Source organism: Oryza brachyantha, chromosome 12 (assembly GCF_000231095.2).
Source record: "Oryza brachyantha chromosome 12, ObraRS2, whole genome shotgun sequence".
NCBI classification, from domain to species: Eukaryota; Viridiplantae; Streptophyta; class Magnoliopsida; order Poales; family Poaceae; genus Oryza; species Oryza brachyantha.
Window position 1 is genome coordinate 14,715,640 of NC_023174.2, and position 22,139 is coordinate 14,737,778.

Genomic DNA, 22,139 nt, shown 5'->3' on the forward strand with positions numbered 1-22,139 from the left:
AGTACACACTAGGACAAATTAATACACAGTTCCACGACTTAAAAACAAACAAAAATAATTATCTATCGAAATGCAGCGGAAAAGAAAAACAAAGCTAAACCATCTAATCTTCAGCTTCAGCTGGCAATGACGGCTCCACACCACAGGCATTCTCGACGGCGGACTGAACCTCACTTCAACCTTGGGAACAACCTTCTGACTGGAACTCTGGCACTTGCTCTGGTGGGGGAAAAATTAAGCAAGGCTGAATACAAACCACCGTACTCAACAAGTAACACCCAAGAGAGGGAGAATAATGAATGCAACAGAGTATTAAGGAATAGACCAAGGTTAAATTGCACAAAAGCTATAGTAATTTAGCAAAACAGTAGATAAAATAGACTAAAATAAAAGTAAAGTAACATTTAAAATAATCATCCACTGTCCAACGTTACACCACGTTGCAACAGGCCCAAACCACTGTCCAGCGTTACACCACACTGCAACAGGGTCAACCCTCTGTCCAACGTTAAACCACGTTGCGATAGACCCAAACCACTGCCAACATTACACCACGTTGCGCAGGGTCAAACCAGTTCCAGGATTAATCAGGTTATTAAAGGGGTTCAACTAATGCCAGTGAATCTGTCAGTTCGCCCAATAACCGCGGGCACGGCTATTCGAATAGTTTTATTCTGCAGAGGTGTACAACTTTACCCACAAGACATGGCTCCCAAGCATGTTACCATGCCTCAATGTATCACCACGATACCTTAGTACAGAAACTATGATAAGACCTTTCACCTAACCCTCCCTAGACAATCGCACCGCACTTCAGGTTTCACCTCCTCCTTTACACCAAGTCGGGCAGTCCCCTCTTGTGCCTTGGTGAATCCGGAAGCAGCAGAGGCTTTCGTTACACCACGATTGCCCGTCCATACTCCATCACGCTCACCCTTGCCTTGGTACGTCGAATAGGGACAAGCTAGATTACGAGTCTCACCGTTGCCCATTCTGGCTTGTAGTTAGTACGTGTAAGACTTCCAGGGTTTCCTGAGAACCGGTCCTTAATTGCCATGGGCACGACTTTTAAAACCATGCACCCACAGCCCACTATAAGCAATATTTTAGTTGTATTAATCCACAACGGGAAATTAATAATGATCAGAACCATAAAGGTCTATCAAAGTCTAATCAATAATTAAATGATAATTAGTGAGCTAGTTGAACTAAGCATGGCTAAGCATTGCCTAATCCTAATTCTAGTCAAATTAACCCTGGGAGGACAATAACAATAAGTGGGAATCAACGGCTATAAAGGTAGAAGCCCGATAGGTAAATAAAATAAATAGATTAAAACAATACATGTTTGAATGTAAAGCGGGGGAATTTTATAAACATAGTTTTAATATGATCAAAGAAGGGTGCCACTTGCCTTGCTTAGACCCACGAGGAACTTCGGCGACGACTTCGGGAACGAACGGCGCTGTGACGGGGTCAAAACCTACGACAAACAAGGCAAAACATGCTATAAAACTACTGAAACAGAGAAAGAAACTATTTTTAATGGATTCTTGGCATTTTTCTGGATTTAATGAAACTTGAATGGACCTAAACGGAGACTAGATGAATTACTTATGAATTTTAGAATTTTATCTGTGTTTTTAACTAAACAGAAAAGTCCTAAATCAATTATTGCGCAATTAATGGGGCTACTGACGTCAGCGAGGAGAGAGGGAGGCACTGACGGCTGGGGACCACTTGTCGGTGGGAGAGAGGAGAGATTGAGGGATGACACGTGGGCCCGGGGAGGAGAGAGAGGAAAGAGGGGGGTGGCTGACGGGTGGACCCCGTTGGGAAGGGAGAGACGAGGGGAGGCCAACGGGTGGGGTCCACCCGTCGGTGGGGAAAAACAGAGGAGGGAGAGGGAGGTGGCTTCGGCCGGGCAGGGAAGGAGGCGGCATCGGCGGCGAGCAGAGGAGGGTGGTGACCGGCGAGCAGTGCGTAGGGCGGCATCCGGGGACGACGCAGAGAGCAGCGACCGGCGAGCGACGCGGACCGACGGGGGGTGGCACAGAGAGCGGCGTCCGATGGGTGACGCGGAGAGGAGGGTGACGACGGCGGCATGCGAGAACGAGAGGAGATCACGCGGGAAGGCAGGAGCGGCACCACGACGGCGTGGCGACGGGGACGTCGGGCGGCGACCCGGCGGCGGCTACGCGCGGCCCTTGGTGCCTACCGATGGCAGGGGGAGCCCGGCGGCAGCGGCGAAGAGGATAGAGAGGGCGAGAGGGGAGAGGAGTTGCTCACCGGTGGAGGTGAAGGCGGGGGCGCGTCGACAAGGTGGTGGCACACGCGGTGACGGCCGGCGGTGAGCGAGAGCGGTGATGGCGCTGAGAGCGGCGGCACCGAAGGGGGAATGACGGCGGCTTGGGGAGGACAACGACGACGGCGCGATGAAAGGGCAACGGTGCTCCGGCGTCGGCGACGGCGAGGCGAGGGTGACAGCCGACGGAGGGGCGACGACGATGGTCGGGCGACGCCGGCAGAGGGTCGGCGACGACGGGCGATGCGAGGGCGACGATGGCGGCGCGAGCGCGACGACGACGGCGGCAAGGGCAACGCCGGCCGCAAGACGACGGGCGGCGGAGCACGGCGTCGAGGACGACGGCGACGGCGCTTGGGAAGATGGGCGCGTCACCACTTTGGCGTGGCGGCGGCGATGTCGGGTGGCACTCTGGCGGCGACGTCCAACGGTCCACGACGCCCGGCGACGGTGCGGTGCGAGGAGACCCGGCGGTGACGGGAAAAGAAAGGAGGGAGGGAGGAGGGGAGAACTCACTGGCGGCGACGGAGAGCGGCAGCAAGTCGGCGAGGATGAGGCGGAGGCGGTGACGCGGCTGGACGGTGACGAAGGGCATCCAGCAACGAGATCGAACGGCGGCGGCGACGGGGCAGCGCGGCGACGACTCGGGCGGGTGGAGGAAAAGGGTGAGCGGCGGCGCGAGGCGGCAGGGATTTTATATGGGAGGATGGCCGGCTAGGGCGGGGAGGCGGTTGGAGAGGAGACCGAGTCGGCGACGAGCCGGATTCGGCGGCGGCGGTTGCGGCGGAGGAGTTGGAGTCGGCGGCAGCGCGGCGCGGGCTCGGACTTGGCTGGCGTGGGCGCAGGTGCGGTCGCTGACAGGCGGGCGAAGGGCGCGGCGCACTGGGCCGAGGCGGCCCGGTCGGGAGGGAGGAGGCGCGCGCGCGGGAGAGGAGACGGCCGGTCGGCTGGGCTGGCCGAGCGGGGGAGGTAGGCCGGCTCGGCTGGGCCGGCCCGGGAAGGGAGAGGGGAAAAAGAAAAAGGAAAAAGAAAAAGAGAGAGGAGGAAAATTGGACTTCGTCCCAATTTGAGAAGGAAGGGAAAAAGAAAGAAAGAAAAAAGGAGGGGAAAAAGGAAAATCCCCACTTTTGCCGAATTTTAAATTAATTTGTTTGACCAAATTTTATACTTCTTCAATTTGAGTTTAAATCCTGTTAACCAATTTGCGAACCTCGATTTAATTAAATTAGTTTCTTTTAGAGGGATTTTTCCTGAGTTAATTAAGCCAATTATTATTTACGGATTTCCTTTACAAATTTAGGCTTGGGATAAATTTAGGGCGTGACACTATATAAATTTTTGAATAAGATAAATGGTCAAACGTACATAAAAAATCATATACTATTTAAATTTTAAAAATTGATAGAACAAATTTTGATATGAAACCAAACGAGCCCTTTGACTTTACCGTGAATGAGACCATCAGTTCTCGCCTCGATCATTTGCCAAATGCAAAAGGTACCAAAGTAAGTACCCAAAAACGTGGCCCATGAAGCAGGCTGTAAACAAGCCCAGCCCAATCAAGAGAGTCCAACAGGCCCGAACAGATATCCATCAGGCCCTCAGATCACGGCCCATAAATCCAGCCAGACTTCTGGGATAAGCCAATTCCATCACCTGCTCAAATTGGGCCCAAAAATCAAAATGCTCTCAGACAATCCACTCCACTAAATTCATGCTTTAATTATGTCCCAGACAGAAAAACAAGAGAAAAAGGAAGAGTAGGCATTACTATTGATCTCCAAGGTATGAAAATGACATTGGTGATTTGCCAACTTCGGGGGCGATCGTCGAACGGCATATATGCGAACAAAAATATTTTATGAACAAAGCTTTTATATATATGTTCTTATCGATCTAAAAGCAAAAGCTGAAAAATAAATGACAATGAAAATATCCCGAAATCAACTTAAAATATAAGTCGAAAAGTTAAAGTTTGGCTTATAAATATAATTAGAAACGAAAAGATAGAGCCGCAATCCTACCAAGAAAGAAAACAGAAAATTTGATACTGATAGGATTGCTGAAAGTTTCTTTCATGACCATCAGTACTCTCTGTCACAAGTGACACCCCCTATATTGTCTCAATGGATGCTTCTTTACTCTGCTTTTGTTTTTAGACCTTATCCTTCCCCAAGTCCATGACACCTACCTAAGTCCAAGAAACAAGAGTCATCATCCACATCATAATCACCCTCTTAAAATTCTTCTCTGATGAGTCACCAATGATTTGTACAGTTCCTATCTGAGGAGCTGTAGTGCTGTTTGGTGATGACAATATATACTGGTGCTTAATTACATGTTGCACTATTTTATTTTCTTAATCTTTCTTTGTAAAGTCGCTATCAGATGGTCCATTACGGTAGCCGTGTGTATATATATACTCCTTGTACAAGTGCATCAAAAGAGTCGTGTCATGTTTTCAGCTTGATGGTGATGTGGTGCTGTACATTTGTGATATTAATTAATTAATTAAAGCCAGTGCAATAATCTGTTCAAGAGTGTAAATCACTTCTGATTAGTACTAATAATAAACTACTATTCCTGATTAATTGCCCGGAGTCCGATATGCACAGTTCCATATCACTCATCAGTACCTGGTCGGTGCCGACTTGCCATCCAGCAAAATGCAGAAATATTTTATCATAATTTATTAGTACTAGAAGTATTATGCATTTCTGCATATTAATAATTGTTCAGTTGCTGAAAGAAAAATATTTTCTGAGGCAGAAATGTAGTACAATTCAGAATTGAATCATGCTAAGGAACATGCCACTGTCTGCTGTGCTAGCAACTGTACTTTTTGCCTCTTCAGCTGCTTCATTCCATGGCATATGGCCAAATTTTCACAGCTCATGTGAACTGTCCACCAGAAGGCTAGGTCTCCCTAATCATTAACCAAAGTGCAACATTAATTAAACAGGACAGTTCATAATTATGTGACTTGTGAGCAAGTGTAGTGCCAGGATCATGGGATCCTGACACACCATTTTTTTTTCCAGTCTAACGGTGTCATTATTTTTTGTGTGTCAATCAAGCAAAACCTTTTCTCTGAACAGTAAAGTATGCAGCAAGTCGTCAACGGTGTATAGAGAAATGCACAGTGGCTGGCTTCAAGAGTAGTACTCCTACCTGAAAGCTCATGCTTAAGTTGTCAGGGACAAATAGTAAACATCACTCCCCATGTGATCCTTCTACAACAAAAAGTTTCTCTGCATGATGCTATGATGATTCTTCAAAAAAAGATTGTAGTAGTAGTAGTAGTGTCATGCACTGCACAAAGATTACAAGTTCCACAAAAACTCTCAAATAAAGTAGTTTACCTTTTAGTATCATCCTGTGATCTTGTCATCCAAGTGGAGTTCAACAAAAGTAAACTGTATGAATTATGAATTGGTTACTGGTGTAAAAATGCTTTGACATTTGACACCACCACAAATCCATTCCAATCCAGTGAACGATGATGAGGAGTGAGGAAGCAGCCAGGAAGTGTGAGATGGTGCAGAAGAACCACACCACCCTGCTCACAGATGGACAGGATGCTCCCAGTTTTAATGCTAGGACACTCTCCCCATCCTTGGAATCTGTTGCATTCAATACAGCTCTCAAAAAACTTAATTTTTTTTAATGCAGTCCTAGCTAGATCCATCCAAGGCTCCAAGCCCCAGCAAACAAAAGCACTGTTTGGCTCCAAATAGTTGAACTGCAACTCCTCTCATTTTCAGAGTGTTAAGTAGTACCCCTCCTCACATGTGTGCTTTGCTTGCTTGCTTGTGTGATTAGTGGAGTAATCAGGAAGAAAATAGTGGGGAGGCAGGCCAAGTGGAAGATAAGTGTGTGTGGGTGTGGCAATAAAGGTGAAGTCTTCAAGTTTGCAATCTTCTCCCCTTGCTCCCACAAGATTACAAATCTTGTGTTTGTCCTGTTGCCACTGCCTCTGGTGCCATAGAAAGGAGATAAGAAGAAACCAAGAAAAAGGAAAAGAAATAAAGTCGAAAACTTTCTGCTGATATTTTGCACACATATATTTTTATTTCTCCTCCTACTTCTGCACACTCTGGAAAATTCTGTGCTTGGTGGGAAGTTGGGGGAAGAAGCTTGGAGCTTTGAGCTTCTGAATTCTGTAAGTTTTTTCCTATCTAACTTTGGGGCTACCAATTGGTTTATATTTCACTGCTGGTAGTGACTAATTTCCCCATTATTCTAATGTGCTGATGATGTGAAGTCTGGGGTTTTCTATCTCTTGCATCCTTTTCGTTTGCATTTCTTCAGAGATTTGTTTTTCTGAAGCAAGCATGCAGAAATCTCTGAAGTGTGAACACTGAGGTGAAGCTCTCAACAACCGAGATTTCTTAGTGTTTCTATGCTTGTCCCTTTCTCTCCAATTGGGGAGTAACTAAAGAGGAATCGGGATGGTCTAGTCTTTTGTTCCTCAGGATTTGCATCTTCACCGTGAATCTTCCAAGAAATCTGTATCTCTCCTAGGTCTACCAGGTCTATTCTTGCAAACTTGGATAAAATACAAGAAACAGTGAAGGTGGAGTCCTGGTGTTCTTTTCTGTGCAGTTTCTTCTGAAAAAGTCTCCATTTTGCTTCTCAATGAACAAGAAAAAAAGCTTCAAGTTTTGGAGTGTTGCTCTCACCAGTGGTTTCTTTGATTGTTCTCTTCTCATTAATAACAGCATCAGCTCATTAATTGTATCTTTTATTTTTCTTCTGTTGATGTGAAACGCATCCAATCTTTTGCAATCAATGTGAAGCTTTCAGTGGCATAAAAAGTGGGGGAAGAAAGGTGGAGTCTTTAGGCTTCTACTGATTTGTTTCTTGTGTGCAGCAAGTCTGATTCAAGGAGGAGAGGAGTTCTTGAGGTGTTGGTGTAATGGGGGAGATGAACCAACCTCCGCCGCCGCCGGTGGCCGTGCCTCCGCCGATGATGGTGCAGCCCATGATGCATCCCGTCGGCGCCGGCGCCGTCTTCCCGCCGCACGAGCAGTTCCACCATCTCGCCTACTGCGTCCACTCCAACCCTTCTTGGGGTAAGGAACCCTTTTTGCCTCCTCTTTTATCTTTCTTTGTGTTTGTGTGGATGAATATTCCCTTCCTCCTTAAAAATCTTGGAGCTTTCAGGGAGGAAGATTTTGATCTGGGATTTTTGATTCAAAGATATTTTTGCCTTTGGATTTTGGGTGGGGACCTTCTGTTGTGCTTTGTTTTCCTGTTTCTTGAATTGTGGTTTCCAGTGATATTTGATAGTAGGTGTTTTTGATTTGGAAATGCTTTTTTTTTTTGGTGAGCACAACTCCTGTTGCACTCCCCCTGCTAAATTTGAAGAAATCATGGTGTCTACTGGTGCCCACTGTTGATGCTCCCTAATGAGTTTGGAAGCTAATGGTTCATCAGATCTATAGTGAATAAGTCTATCTAGGCAGTAGGCACACATCTATTGTTTGCACATGCTTATGTAGGGATTGAATTCTTTGTGCATATCTATATGCAGTTGCCTGTTGACCTAGTGTGAATATTTTAATTGTGACGGTAATTGTTATTATTGATTTTCTCTGAGCATGGAACTTTTGACACATGTTTATTTGAGATCCCTTGCGATGCACAGGCAAACGTGCTGGTTCTGTTGAAAAAAACTTTGAAAAGAGTAGTAGGAGGTTCAGTTAGATGTGAAACTGCATTCCATGAAGTGTTGAAAGAAACTGCATGGATCCTAGAAGCTGCATCTCTTGTAGCTGTATTTTCTCAGCTCTCTTCTAAAAATCATAATGGACAATAACTTTGATTTTTTGAAATTATCGAATGTACTACTGGAAATTGAACTAATTATATCAATCCAGACACGATTAGGTCATGTAAAGCTTATGCTCATTAAATTGCTATTGTTGATGTAATCTTCAGTTCAGGTGGCCGCACTTGCATTCCTTCACTATCTTGTGATGCTGGGTTCTACTGTCATGCTTGCATCAACTATTGTTCCTGCAATGGGTGGTAACCCGGTAAGTACATTGCTTATTTGGTTATAAACATTTTATCACATACCATTATAGTTCTCTTTTGAAAATTTGGTTATTGCTGTTTTCCCGCTTGTTGCTAATAGGGGGATAAGGCTCGGGTTATTCAAACCTTCCTATTTATGAGTGGCATTAATACACTGCTCCAAACACTTATTGGAACACGACTGCCTACAGTGATGAATGCTTCCTTTGCATTTGTCATCCCAGTATTGTCAATAGCCAGAGACTTTGAACAGAATAACTATCCAAGCAGCCACCAGGTACAGCACCGGTCATTTTTTTCAATAACACCTTATTTTTATTTTGTTGGAAATGTCAGATTTTAAGAAATTTTGTTTGGATTATGATCAATATATTTGCCTTGATTGATCAAATCATTATTGATTACTTATAACCTATTAGGGATTTTGCAGAGATTTACTCACACAATGAGAGCAACTCAAGGGGCTCTTATTGTTGCTTCTATCCTCAACATGATTCTCGGATTCAGCACAATTTGGGGGGCGTATGCCAGGTACACATCTTATTATACTTATTCTTAAACTACAATAGTCATTTTTGTGCTAGATTTTTTTCAGGCTATTGACATCCACATGATTTCTTTCCAGGAAATTCAGTCCTGTAATAATGACCCCTGTTGTTTGCGTGGTTGGTCTTGGGCTATTTGCACTTGGCTTTCCCCAGGTACAATCTCTATTTTTTTATGATTAAAACAAAGCAGTTCACAAATAAAGGAAGCATGTATTGTTTGGTATGCCAGGTTGGGAAGTGTGTGGAGATTGGGCTACCAATGCTAATCCTTGCAATTGTTGTGCAACAGGTAATGAATTGATCTCCTTATAGGGTGATTTCTTTTTAGTAACTCTAATCGGTGTTTATACTGTGAAGCTATCTACAAAACTTATTATTTACTATGCTATATGCAGTATGTGCCACAGTACTTTCACCATTACCATGATCGAATCACCTTCATGTTTGAGAGGTATTCGTTGCTTCTTTGTATCGGGATTGTGTGGGCCTTCGCAGCTATCCTTACTGCTGCTGGTGCATACAACCATGTCTCACTCAAGACCCAGCAGCACTGCCGCACTGACAAATCTTATCTCATGTCGTCAGCACCATGGTATGTTTTCCAAATGTATCGATTATGAACTAATTTTAAGAGGTTGTAAGTTTTTCAGATAGCTGATTCTAACCAACCCTTGGCATACATGCACTTCTAGGATAAAAATTCCATACCCCTTCCAATGGGGCACACCAATCTTCACTGCAGGTCATTCATTTGGAATGATGGGTGCTGTACTTGTTTCAGCTTTTGAGGTTAAGACCAAGGCACAAAATATAATCAAATCTCTTTCGCTTTTTTATATCTTTTGTAGTTTCTAATTTGTGTTATGTCATGTAGTCGACTGGTGCACACTTTGCAACTGCACGTCTAGCTGGTGCGACACCACCTCCTGCTAGTGTCCTTAGTAGGAGTATTGGTTTGCAGGTCAGTGTTGTTCTATGGTCTCTATTTATAAGGTTTTGTGTTCTTACACCACATTACGGTGATATTACTGTCATTAATAGAATGTTTTTTCTGTATGTAAATTACATTTGAAACCAACTCCCCTGCTCATCAACCTGTAACACGTAATAGCGGGTCATCAACTATGGTTGTTTGTACAATGCATGATTTTCCTTTGTTACTTACCAAAATGATTTGATCAGATGGATCTGTGGGAGAGCTCTTAGTTCAAGTATTTGACAACTAAATAACTTATGCTATTGCCTATGACTTATTTTCCCATCCTTGCTTTTAGTCATGATAATTAACAAATTTACTCATGTGAAATGCAGGGCATTGGAATGTTCCTGGAAGGTATCTTTGGTGCTCCAGCTGGTTCATCTGTATCAGTGTAAGGAGATCTCAATTTTTGTGCCCTTTCTACATGTTTATTATTCTAAAACAGTTCCACAGAAACAGATGTTAAATATATATGCTTCAAACAATGAAAGCTCAAAATCAGATGTAGTATGGGTGTTAACAGAGTATCTAGTTTTACGTTCTAGCTTAGGTCGTCCAACATTCTGGTTAGGTGCATCAACAAGTTTGAATGGGTAGGGGCTGATTAGGAACCATAGTACAAATGACGAAATTTAAAATTCACACATATTTATGGATAGGTCCTGAATGAAATTATTCTGTTTATTGTCTGAAACTGAAACTATTCTGTTCAACTAATAGTAGTCAACTTGACAGTCCCTGCTTAAATACTTAAAGGTACTTGCTTGACAAGCTCCTTCATGGTTAGGAGTATGGAATACTATACCAGTGCACTTTGATCACATTGCATGCGAGTAAGATTTGGTTTGTTCTTTATATTTGTGTGCGCTTGTGAACTGAAAGCACTCCTTGCGTTTTGTATAATGCAGTGAAAACATTGGGCTTCTTGGACTAACAAAAGTTGGAAGCAGGAGAGTGATCCAGATATCAACTGGATTTATGATATTCTTCTCCATATTTGGTAGTTGTTTGTTCTCATCTTCAGTTGCCAAAGGGGAAAGATAGAGTTTTATGGCTCAAATTTGTGAACATTTATTAATGCAGGGAAGTTTGGTGCCTTCTTTGCCTCTATTCCATTGCCAATCTTCGCAGCAATTTTCTGTATCTTATTTGGCATCGTTGGTGAGTGAGAATTTTCTTTCTCAAGAGTCCTTGCATCAGTGAATCTATGGCCACAACATTGTTTTGTTTATTTCATGTCCTTATCCTTTTCTTTTGCATATCAGCTGCTGTTGGAGTCTCCTACATGCAATTCGCAAACAAAAATTCGATGAGGAACATATACATCATTGGACTCTCCCTGTTTCTAGGCATGTCAGTTCCTCAATATTTCAACGAGTACACTGCTTCTGCTGGCACTGGACCTGCCCGGACGAATGCTGGATGGGTATACTCCTCAATTCTTTCACATGCTATTACACAGAATTATTTTCAAATAATCCGAACACGGTGACGCATTCTTCAACTATATTTTTGGGCTTGCTCCTGTAGTCTTGTAAAAACTTTATCTTTAGATAAAGGTGCATTGTAACAAGACATCTTTAAGCTTTAGTTATCTTAGGTCTGTATCTTCCAACTCTTGGTACATGAGTTCTGGTTTCTAAACTGATCTTTTTTGTTGTTATTTCTGTTATTGCAGTTCAATGACATCATAAACACAGTCTTCTCATCGGGCCCGACAGTGGCGCTGATCGTCGCATCGGTCTTGGACAACACACTGGAGGCAAGGGCCCATGAAAACGACCGAGGGCTCTCATGGTTCAGGCCGTTCTTGCACCGTCGGAAAGGTTTCTCGGATCCTAGGAACGACGAGTTCTACAGCTTCCCAATCAGGGTCCATGATGTGATTCCGAGCCGGTTTCTCTGACGCGCTGAGAAGGAGCATGGTCACCTGTGCTTCATTCAGTTCTGTGCATGTAAATCTCTTTGTTCTTGTTAGCCCCCTCCTTACTCCTGTGACATGTAGCAATTGGAAGATTAAAAAGGTCTCAACTTAGTGGGGATATGGTACAAATGGTTAGGACTTTTTGGTTTTCTTTTCTTTTCTCTTCCTCCCTCTGGGCCAAACCATGATGGTGTAGAGTTGTATGACCTTGGTGAAATGATTTTGGGATGGATCTTTAAAGAATTACCAGCTAGTACCTCATTTGTTGATTGCTCAGTCAGTGGTGTGTAGTTGTGCTTCCAGTACATGCATTGACTCATCATAACTCTGTTGTAACAGCATTGTTCTTTCAGAATCAGACCAGGTGCACTGCACACTCAAATCATGGGCAGTTCTTTGAATGACTGCATATCAACAGGAAGTAATAAATTCCATCATGATACCATGCTATCTCCTTGACCCAATAAAACAAGAGATGGAGAGGTATCATCAGGTTGTGTTTTGATAGCCAGCTGTCGATGTAAAATTTTTTTTTGTAACTTTTTCTATCTTAATTAAATTACATTAAATGACCTCAATCGGTCGTTCCGGCAAAAAATCAGCTTGTGTTTCTTGACCGAAGTTCAGATAGATGACCAGGAAGAAAGAGTTCATGAAATTGTACGGTAACGGTAGGCCTGGAAGCCATCGGGAACTGTGAGACAAGTCAGTGGTAAGCTACTAGCTGAAGAATCCTCAAGTCAAATGCTGGGATTTGGCATGCAACAGGTTTCTGCAAGTTGCAGACTTGGATGGACATGCATGGCACATATGCAACTCCTCAGGCTTGATTTGATGCTGGTAATCACTCCAGTTGCTGCATCCTTGAGGCTTCTTCAAGGTTGTTGAGACGGGTGTTTTTACGAGTTGGGCCATGTTATTTTACGAGACAATTAACCGATACGGAAAATGTAGTAACAATTAGTATACAATTGATTAAATAATTATTATCTGTTAAAAGCGTTAAAAATTGATTGATATGATTTTTAAAATTAACTTTTGTATATAAAATTTTCAAAAAAACATACTCCCTACATCACTAAATGTTTGACGCCGTTGATTTTTTTATACATGTACCGTTCGTCTTACTCAAAAAATTTACTTAATTATTAATTATTTTCTATATCATTTCGTGTATTGTTAAATATATTTTTATGCATATATATAGCTTTACATATTTGATAATTTTTTTAATAAGACGAATAGTCAAACGCGTATAAAAAAGTCAACGGCGTCAAACATTTAGGGACGGATGTAGTATCATTTAGTTGTTCAAAAAACATGTGTGCAAAAGGTGAGAAATCTCGTATAGGTAACTGAGAGAAAGAACGGGCCCTGGATTTGATCACCGCTGTTATAAAAACAGCCCGAAATCGACTTCGAAAACCTAACAAGGAAGCACCAGGATTATTTGCATAAACAGCTGCTGCTAAGCGAACCGTACATGTGATGCCGCTGACCGGCCTCGCATGCATACCAGCGAGAAAATTGCTATTTTACCGCTCTCAAAACCTGGATTCGCCAAAATGCTACTGTCGGCACGCTAATATGTCATTTTCACTCATTTGATGTAAAATAAATGTTTTGGCCATGTTTTTGCTCATTGCTCGTGGCTTGACCAAATTGTCCTTAGTGAGTTTTCTTGAGCTAGTCAAATTAGCTTTCTCCAGCTGCAAGGATGGTAAGATAGCAACGTCATCAGATCAAAAGAATCACATAAATTCAACATCACTTTTATTCTTTAGGACATGTTTTGACGGTAAAATAAATCAACTCCACAGATACAAATGACCACCAAGCTAATAATATTAGCAAATAGCATCAAGAGCAAACAAGAACACGGCTAGGAGCAGAACATACATCTAATCAACAAAAAAACAAAGGCTAGCTCGATAGGATTGAGCAGCATGTGGCACATAAATTAATCGGGGCAATTTTGTCATCTCACCAATAAAGAAAATGGTGAAATTGAATTAATTGAGAGGAGGCAGGACAAATGACATTATAACGTGTTACACCTTTTGACGATGGTATTTTAGCGAATCCAAAACTGGAAATGGCATTTCCACAAATCCAGGTTTTGAGAGTGCTAGAATAGCAATTTTCTTCATACCAGCACAGCGAATGGAGTTTCCCCTGGCTCAATGAAAAGCTCTGTATAGCATTTGTTTTTTCGACCATTTAATACAATAAACCATTTCCATGTGCAATGCAGAGGTTACCTATGAAGAAATGGGAATATCTGAAGACACACTGCTGTAATGTTATAAATTCAGTTTGATCATGTCAGGTCAGGAGCAGTAGAGATTATAGGGATTGGGTTTCTCGACATTCAAAGTCATATTACACGGTTACTGACATGTGGGTCCGATGAACCTTGGGTTCACATGTCAGTGACAAAGATAATATGCCTTTGCAGACAGAGGATCTCAATCTGAGATGATAGGTCATAGTTTGCTTTGTGACCAAGTGTGATATCTGATTTTTATGTTAAGAAGCCAAGAAGGATTACATGATGGTTCTCTAGGACGTCCGACACGAAACATATTGGGCAACATATATAAGAAGAATAAATGTTACACAATGCTCTACTGGTAGTAGAATTAATAAAAACCGTTTATTTACACTAACACATGAACTATGGTATTAGAATATTTTTCTATTGGTAGTATAATTCTAAATCAATGGTCGAGACAGTTCCGAAGGTAATATTGGTGGTAGAATACTACTAGTAGAGATCACCGTAGCATCTCCGTTTTGTTTGTTTTAGCTTTGCCCTCTGATTTGTGATATTTTTATGAAAGATAAGATAGATAGGATGCATGGCGACCACCTTCAGCTGAGCTGAGAACCATTATTTCTCTGCTGTAACGTGGCAGCTGCATGCTGCATTGAAGTGAATTTACAGTGTTCAATAGTAGCTTCACCACATCCTTCTGATCGATACATAGAAGAACTCCGATGTGAATATTCATATGGCTTCAGCAAGAAGATCAAATCCCAAATCGCAAAAAGAAAAAAAATCCTATCTTGATGTGATAAGTTCTTTGTTGTTTCTTAATAACGTTTCTGCCTTTTTTTTTCCTTCTCTTCGTGATGTCAAGAAATTTCATCTCATTTTTAATCCAACCATTTTTGGCTTAACAGCTCCATCTTTTCGCTTCTCAGTAATTCAATTTCCCCTCAGTTCACTAGATCCATTTGCAGTGATGAGCCAACTTATCCATTAGTTTTTCTAATTCAACGTATCGAATCTATTTATACTACCACATATCAACTATTAGTAGCCGAATATTTTTTTCTATTGGTAGTATAACTCTAAACTAATTATCGATATTCTTATATCGATGGATATACTAAGATTAGAGTACTATGAGTGGAGAGCAGTGTAGTCAAGCTCCTGTCAGATCACTCGGGGAATCAACTGCTAATATAAACTACAAAACAGCATGTGACAGAACATGTGATTACTAAATGTTTGAAAACATGAGTACATTCATTTTGGTACAAAATAATGGCATGTAATAAAACATGAGGTTCTGGTGTGATATGGTGATCCCTCTTTGGTCTATAAAAGAGCAGGTGAAGCACAATTACTCAACGAGTGGGAAGAACATTTTATTCATGCATGTTACTCCTGTGGTTTTTTTTTCTGTGTTAGGCTTAGGAGGCATTATGAGCTCTTGTGTCTTGTGTTACTATTTTTTTTCGAGCATGTAAGATCACGAATATCTGTGACCATTTTTGGTCTCAAAGGATTGCAGATAGCACCATCACTATATCAAGAGTATGGTTCTGATAGAGAATGAGAAGAGTATGTGACAAATCCAACTTCTTGCTATAAACAACAATTGTCTTATGAGGCATAGAATTACTTTAGTCATGGAATAGATAGAGCAGGTTGTTGTCTCACCATTATGTAAGTTTCCGTGGACGATTATTGAACATAATAGGCAGCGGTGGTGTGCCATTAATCACTGATCGTGGCATCTTGTATGATCGTAGCTTTATTAATTTCTCTAGTGCATAATTTGAGTAGATTTTTTTTATCTAACTTGTTTTGAGAGTTGAATTCCCATGTATCTTTTACCTACGAATTTCGGCCAAGTTCTCGGCCAGAGAAGCGTGCCATGTGGTGCAGCAATAGTCCTGCTTTTGCTACCTTCCCAGAGCCGCCGGATCGAGAAATGACGGCGAGAGACTGCCGCGGGTGGATCTAAAGTAAAATATATAGAGGGTAACTTTCTATAAAATTTGTGATCCCCATTAGATCAATGGCGAAGTCGCTGATTCGAAAATTTTAACTTTTTGCTACTCTTACGAGTGGTCAAAACAGATTTGTTATTTGCTGTCTATGACATGTAGGTTCTCACCAGTCTATGGTATATAGATCTAGTGGTAAATCTGTTATAAACATTCGTAAGGGTGGCGAAAGTTAAATGGCCCCGCTGATTCTTCCAGCGAAATTGCTGCACTATGTGCATCGCTCGCCGCTGATTCGGTCAGCCACCGCACACGTCCACTTGACCAGGAAGCCATGGCAGCCGAGGTGAGGTGCAGGTGCTCGTGTGTCGACTGGCCGTCTCCGTCGTCGTCCGGCTCACGCCTCCTCCTCCTGCTTCTGCTACGCCGCCGTTGGACGTGCCATGGTGGCTGGGCCGCCGCCGGCCACTGTCCGGCGTCGCCTTGGCCACAGTGGTGCGGAAGCTACGAGCTGGCACTAAATGTTGTGTTTGTTCCATTTTTTTCCCTTGCATTTGTGGTTGCTGATTTTTAGCATGAATCCTACGTTTATTTAGCTTCTACTGAGGAGTTGCTTTATGGTTATATTCATATATTGATTATATGTTAGCATCCATAAAAATGTCGGCAACGATAGAAGGTTTTACGTTATGAAACGAAGGTAGAATTTTATTTATAATATGTTATAGTCAAACTAGAGCATTCACGACGGCGATGTGAACTAGGAGAAAAGGCGGTGTATGAGGTCGTATGTACTCCATTCGTCTTTTTTTTATTTGACACCATTGATTTTTATGCTAAGTTTGACCATTTGTCTTATTCAAAAATGATATAATTATTAATTATTTTATCATGATTTGATTTATTACTAAAGATACTTTAAACATGACTTATAATTTTACTTATTTGCGTAAAAGTTTTGAATAAAGAAATGGTCAAACTTCTAAACAAACCAAATGGTCACATTGTGTATAGTAGGCCCATTTACGCACCGCGCTTGCTTTCTAGTGCATTCCTATGGGCAACAATTGTTTTCCTTCATACAACATCTGAATTTCCCATGTTGTCACTAGATAATTATTCACATTTTTTTAGGGAGATGGACCGGCTCTATAAACAATATAATTCGATGATATTAGTTTTTGTTTAACCAATTTCATCTCTGCCTTGAAGATAGTAAAAGGCTATGACTTAACAAGTGTAGTGAGGCACCAGGCATGCATTCAGCGGTAGGTGCAAATTGAACTACAGTACAGTTATTTGTGAAGTGTTGATGGTACGGTACTACGGTGCTCTCGACCGATAGTATTCTACTACAGTATTGTCGGTAAAATAATCTTGATTAGAATTCTATTATAAATAAAAAATATTTTATTATAAGTAATTTATATGGTACTATAAATAGGTAAGATCCATTGATTAAAAAAAACAATACTACGTGTACAGAGCATTAATTTTTGGAATGGACCGTTAAAGAAATACTACCTTCATAATTTTTTGACGCCGTTGACTTTTATATCCATGTTTGACCTTTCGTCTTATTCAAAAAATATATAGTTATTAATTATTTTGTTATAGTATGATTTATTATTGTAGGAATTTTAAGTATGTTTTATAATTTTGCATATTTAGATATAAATTTTGAATAAAACGGATGGTCAAACGTAGATTTAAAAATTAACCGTGTCATATAAAATTTTTATATATGGATGGAGTACCAAACACCTCATTTGTTATTTGCTTAATAATATTCACCGGTGTGGACACGCTTCCAGTACATGCATTATTGATTGATTTATCAGAGCTCTCTGACTGCACACTTCTTTTCATTGTGTTTGATAAAAAAGATGATCAGAATTAACCAGACTATCACCCTATCTTCTACCTTCTGCGTATGCTTATAAGCTAACATTTAAAATTTTAATCTTAATTTTAAAGTTGATTTTGAGATTTTTTCATTGTACTTTATTTTCCACCTTTGGCTTTTAGATCGTTATAAATACTCATATAAAAATTTTGTTTACAAATTATTTTCTGTTAAAGATGTTGTTTGACCTTTTTTTAAAAAAAATAAAAAAATGACCGAACTCGGCGACAGGTCTTTGATCAATGACCGAATGTTTGTCAGACAATAAATTCGTGTATTACACCATGCTATCTTCATTGCTCCATAAAAGAGCAGATGAAATGAAGTAGCACCAACATTGTTTCTTCCTGCCTGATGTTCAGAGTCCAGAGAGATGAACAAGAGGAAATCATGGAGTTCAGCAGCCCAGCTCAGGGGATGGCTTGCCTACAGCATATTGTAGGGCCTGGGAGGCATCAGGAGATGGGAGATAAACCTGTGGTAATTAAGCTGCTGCCTTGCCATTCCATCTGCATCTCATCAGCTGCTGATTTGATGCTAGGAACCACCTAATTTGTGCTGTTTTTCAGGCTTTGGGACTTCATTGTTCATGTTTGGGATATATACTTCATTGTTCATGTTTGGGATGTATATATATGCGACTCCTGTTCATTTGATGATTGCAAAAACCTGCTTTCTGCATATGGCAGGTTTCTTCAGGGTAGGGAAAGGAACACTTCATGAGGTGATTTGATCAGCTAAGCGTTGAAGACTCGTGATACAGCTTCTTCCGTCGCTTTTGTCGGCGCCGGCGAAGTTTGTCTGTTAATTCCGCTGACTTACATGTGAATATGTGATGCGGTGGTTTTTAAGTTATTATTCTTCACATAGTTGTATTGGTTCACCTAGTTCTATCAAGGGGGTGATTGTTTATCCTTTTCTCTAAAACGATGTATTCATAAACGAAAAAATAATTTATGAATAAAATATTTATTTGTCTTGTTCCTGGTGATTATAAAAACAAAGATTGTAAAATAAATATGATAAAAAAAACTCCAAAATCAACTCTAAATTTATTGATAAAAATTTAAATTTTAGTTTATAGATATAAACTGAAACGAAAAGATAATACCGTGGGAGCGGGATACATAACAAGGCAATCTTCTCACCCTCTGATATATTGTTTGGCGTGAACTCGTTACGATGTCATCTGATACATGTTTTGGCGATAGGGGATTTTTTAATTTTTTTGGAAGTTTGGAAATCTTGGAACATATATTTGACCAAATTTAGAAAATATATTAGCTCTTTTACGATACTCCATCTTACCTATAGAGAGGTAAGAGCCCATGACACATATGTCAACAGATGTACAACAATGTACAAGATTTCCTGCTTGTCTCTTTGACAAGTTGGAGGTTCAGATGGTCAGGACCTTTCGTACTGTGCCGTTCATGTGGTGAAATTAAGAGTAAGAGTAGCATTTTTTGAGTCCTGTGTGTTATCTGGATGAAGCAACCATGGCCATGTAATACCTCAACCTGTAAGAGGGAAGTGACATTACTATTGCTTGTTCACAAACAAGATGGTCGACATTTCGTACGATTTGAGCAATCACAGACATGAGAAAAGACTGTTCAATGACTATGCTGGTAAGGGCAACGGGGTGAAAAATAAATTTGAAAACTTAAATTTTGGTTTAAACATAAGAAAAAAGATGCTAAGCTTCTGAGAAACAGAGTACACTCTGTTTTTTCTGTTGGAAAAGTGTTCAGCTGTTCAGAACGAACTGCATCTACACGCAGGCTGCATTCTTTTGTACAGATTATTCTGAGTTTTTTCTTATCTTTAGCGCGCTACACAAACCGCTGAACCGGCATTTTAATATATATATATATATATAAATTCATCATTTCACCTTTATAAGATAGATTTTTAATTTGCTAGTAATTAAATCTATCGTTTACATCATTAAATAGCTATCATAAAAAATAATACTTTATCTTTCATCCTTCGTCCAAACAACCATCACATCCACACATTTGAACCTCATTTGTTAATTGCCCTGTCAACAGTGACGTGGATGAGGATCCGCTCTCATTATGCGCATTTTTTCCATTCATTTGTTAACTGCAACTCCTTTTTACAGCACTTGAAATAAATGAATGAATCAAATCGGATGCACATTAAACTCAGTTGCACGTCTTGAATGACTGCATGGAATCAGACATACTGTGCTATCTATATATCCTCTTTGCTCCATAAAACGAGCAAGCAAAGGTGGCAACAACTTGTTTCTCCCATCTCAACTCATGTATGAAAAGAGAGATGAACAAGAGTAGTTCATAGTGTTCAACTGTCGAATTAGCTATACTTTATACTACGGTTTGCACACTATAGTAGGCCTGAGAGGCATCAGGAGCTACTAGACACATGAGTCAATAGATGTCCACGTGACGTGTCGCCTAATAGAACACCGACTCTAGTTCAATCATTCTCATCCATTCATGTGCCATCAGGTGGTCTGGATGGATAATTTCCATACGAGTTAAAGAGTTGGCTATAGAAACTTCACAAGTTATATATTACTTGTCATTGATATATAAATCCATTTATAACTATAGGTGTATTACTTGTCACAAGTTATGTAACATGAATCTACGATCCGAGACCCGATAGGTATTTACTCTATTAAAGTAAAGATATGAACTAAATGTATCACCCATGAGTATCTACTTGAGCAAATACCGTCACTCAATTGGTATGTGGGGTATGGGGACGTTCCTACAATCCCCATATCCGTTTACCCATGGGTAATAAATACCCAAAAATCTAAATGCACGTCATGTCTAAATATCAAATTAGACTAGCCCCAATTAAGCAAATCATATGTATTTAAGCCTATGTTTCAACTCATCCATCAATTTTCTACCCATCCCCATCTGGCCATCTCCTCCTGGAGGCTAAGCGTTAGCAGCCACGTCAATCCATCACTAGGGCTCCATGCGTATCTCGTCGATGGACCGCATGGGCCCGAAGCAACCTCACGACCACGTTACATGGATGACTCGACGGGTGAGGTTTTTCTAGATGGGTACGGATTTAGGAAAATTTTTTACCCACGATGAGTATGGGTATATTGATAGAACCGAAAGTCGATCTGGGATACCAATACCCGATAGAGATTTATCCATTGACGTCTCTACATAGATGGATCACTCCGGTGCATGGCTTGTAGCATACTTTTTCTTATTTTATTTGTTTGAACAGCGCTATATATTCGTATGGAGAGAGTACCGTGGTAGTTAGGCGTGGAAAGCACGGGGAGATCGGCCGCGAAATATTTGTGTGTTCTTCCGTAAGAATCTTCCAAATTTTCAGTATACATGATGGACCAGACATGTTGCAGATTCCATTACATGTATCCCTCCCTATCACTGGGAGTAATTCTTATTAACCTCACCATTTTTTTGATTAACCTCCCTATCATTCTGTTTTTTTTTACCTTTTTATAAACATTAACACAAACAGGTTGTTACATGGACCCCATCGAGGAAGTCAACAAGAGCTTCTAGACGTCGTGAATTTCACTGTAGTTGGAACTACCCTGAACTTCTGGAAAACAGAACTCAGTCCCTCTGTTCATTTCCTCAGTAATTTTCTCGCAAGATCAGAGTAAACTGCATGAGCATATGGTTATGTTCGTCCAAAAAACAATCAATTAAACGCATTTTTTCAGCTTTCTCTGTGACCGACTGAATTGTCCATCTTTAGTCACTGCACTCAATTCAAACTTTGGGAAATGACGTTGCTGAACATTCATTATCAAATACCCTCGTCGAGTTCAACTTTTTACTTGGCTTTTGTGTCCTTGCTTTCGAAAATACTAAACAGTGCGCTTTAAATTCAAAAGGCTTTCACAGAGAAGTTTGTATCTTAGATTTCTAAAGTAACTTTCAACTTTGTATTAGTTAATTTTATCATTTATACCACTAAATAGGTTAAAAATCAAAAAATATTCATCTTCATCTTCACAGTTTGGAGTTGTCAGCTAGACGGGTGCTAACTCGTAAATCTGGTCTCAATTTTTTTTTCTGTTTTCTTAAGTACTCCCCAGTCAACGAAGACTGATTACACTAGTAGTTCATTAAGCTAGGGGTGTAAGCGGGTTAGCCCGCCAACCCGCTTATAGACCAATTAAACGGGTAACCCGG

At 40.8% G+C, this 22,139-nt stretch overlaps 1 protein-coding gene and 1 long non-coding RNA gene across 5 annotated transcripts; one reads left to right on the forward strand and one right to left on the reverse strand.

Annotated features, from left to right (window-relative positions):
* Nucleotides 1–5,010: 5,010 nt before the first annotated feature.
* LOC107305460 lies at nucleotides 5,011–7,329 on the reverse strand. 2 transcript variants are annotated; one of them, XR_001551633.2, is made up of 4 exons: nucleotides 7,243–7,315; nucleotides 5,668–5,721; nucleotides 5,477–5,538; nucleotides 5,011–5,231 (listed from the first exon to the last, which is right to left on the reverse strand). It is a non-coding gene; the product is annotated as an uncharacterized LOC107305460 (long non-coding RNA). The 2 variants fall into 2 exon arrangements; XR_001551632.2 differs by lacking the exon at nucleotides 5,668–5,721 and having other exon boundaries at nucleotides 7,243–7,329.
* Nucleotides 5,796–12,201, forward strand: LOC102710359 (nucleobase-ascorbate transporter 3). Of its 3 annotated transcripts, none has more exons than XM_006664087.3 (15): nucleotides 5,796–6,467; nucleotides 7,179–7,380; nucleotides 8,249–8,346; nucleotides 8,448–8,624; nucleotides 8,778–8,878; nucleotides 8,973–9,048; nucleotides 9,125–9,184; nucleotides 9,291–9,487; nucleotides 9,588–9,684; nucleotides 9,770–9,856; nucleotides 10,207–10,265; nucleotides 10,783–10,874; nucleotides 10,958–11,035; nucleotides 11,140–11,300; nucleotides 11,553–12,201. In XM_006664087.3, the coding sequence occupies exons 2-15, from the start codon at nucleotides 7,224–7,226 to the stop codon at nucleotides 11,778–11,780; spliced, it is 1,668 nt and encodes a 555-aa protein (XP_006664150.1). In that variant the 5' UTR covers nucleotides 5,796–6,467; nucleotides 7,179–7,223; the 3' UTR covers nucleotides 11,781–12,201. The 3 variants fall into 3 exon arrangements, with proteins under 3 accessions (XP_006664150.1, XP_015698687.1, XP_006664151.1); XM_015843201.2 differs by lacking the exon at nucleotides 5,796–6,467 and adding an exon at nucleotides 6,573–6,670 and having other exon boundaries at nucleotides 11,553–12,145; XM_006664088.3 differs by lacking the exon at nucleotides 5,796–6,467 and adding an exon at nucleotides 6,863–6,881 and having other exon boundaries at nucleotides 11,553–12,145.
* Nucleotides 12,202–22,139: the final 9,938 nt, after the last annotated feature.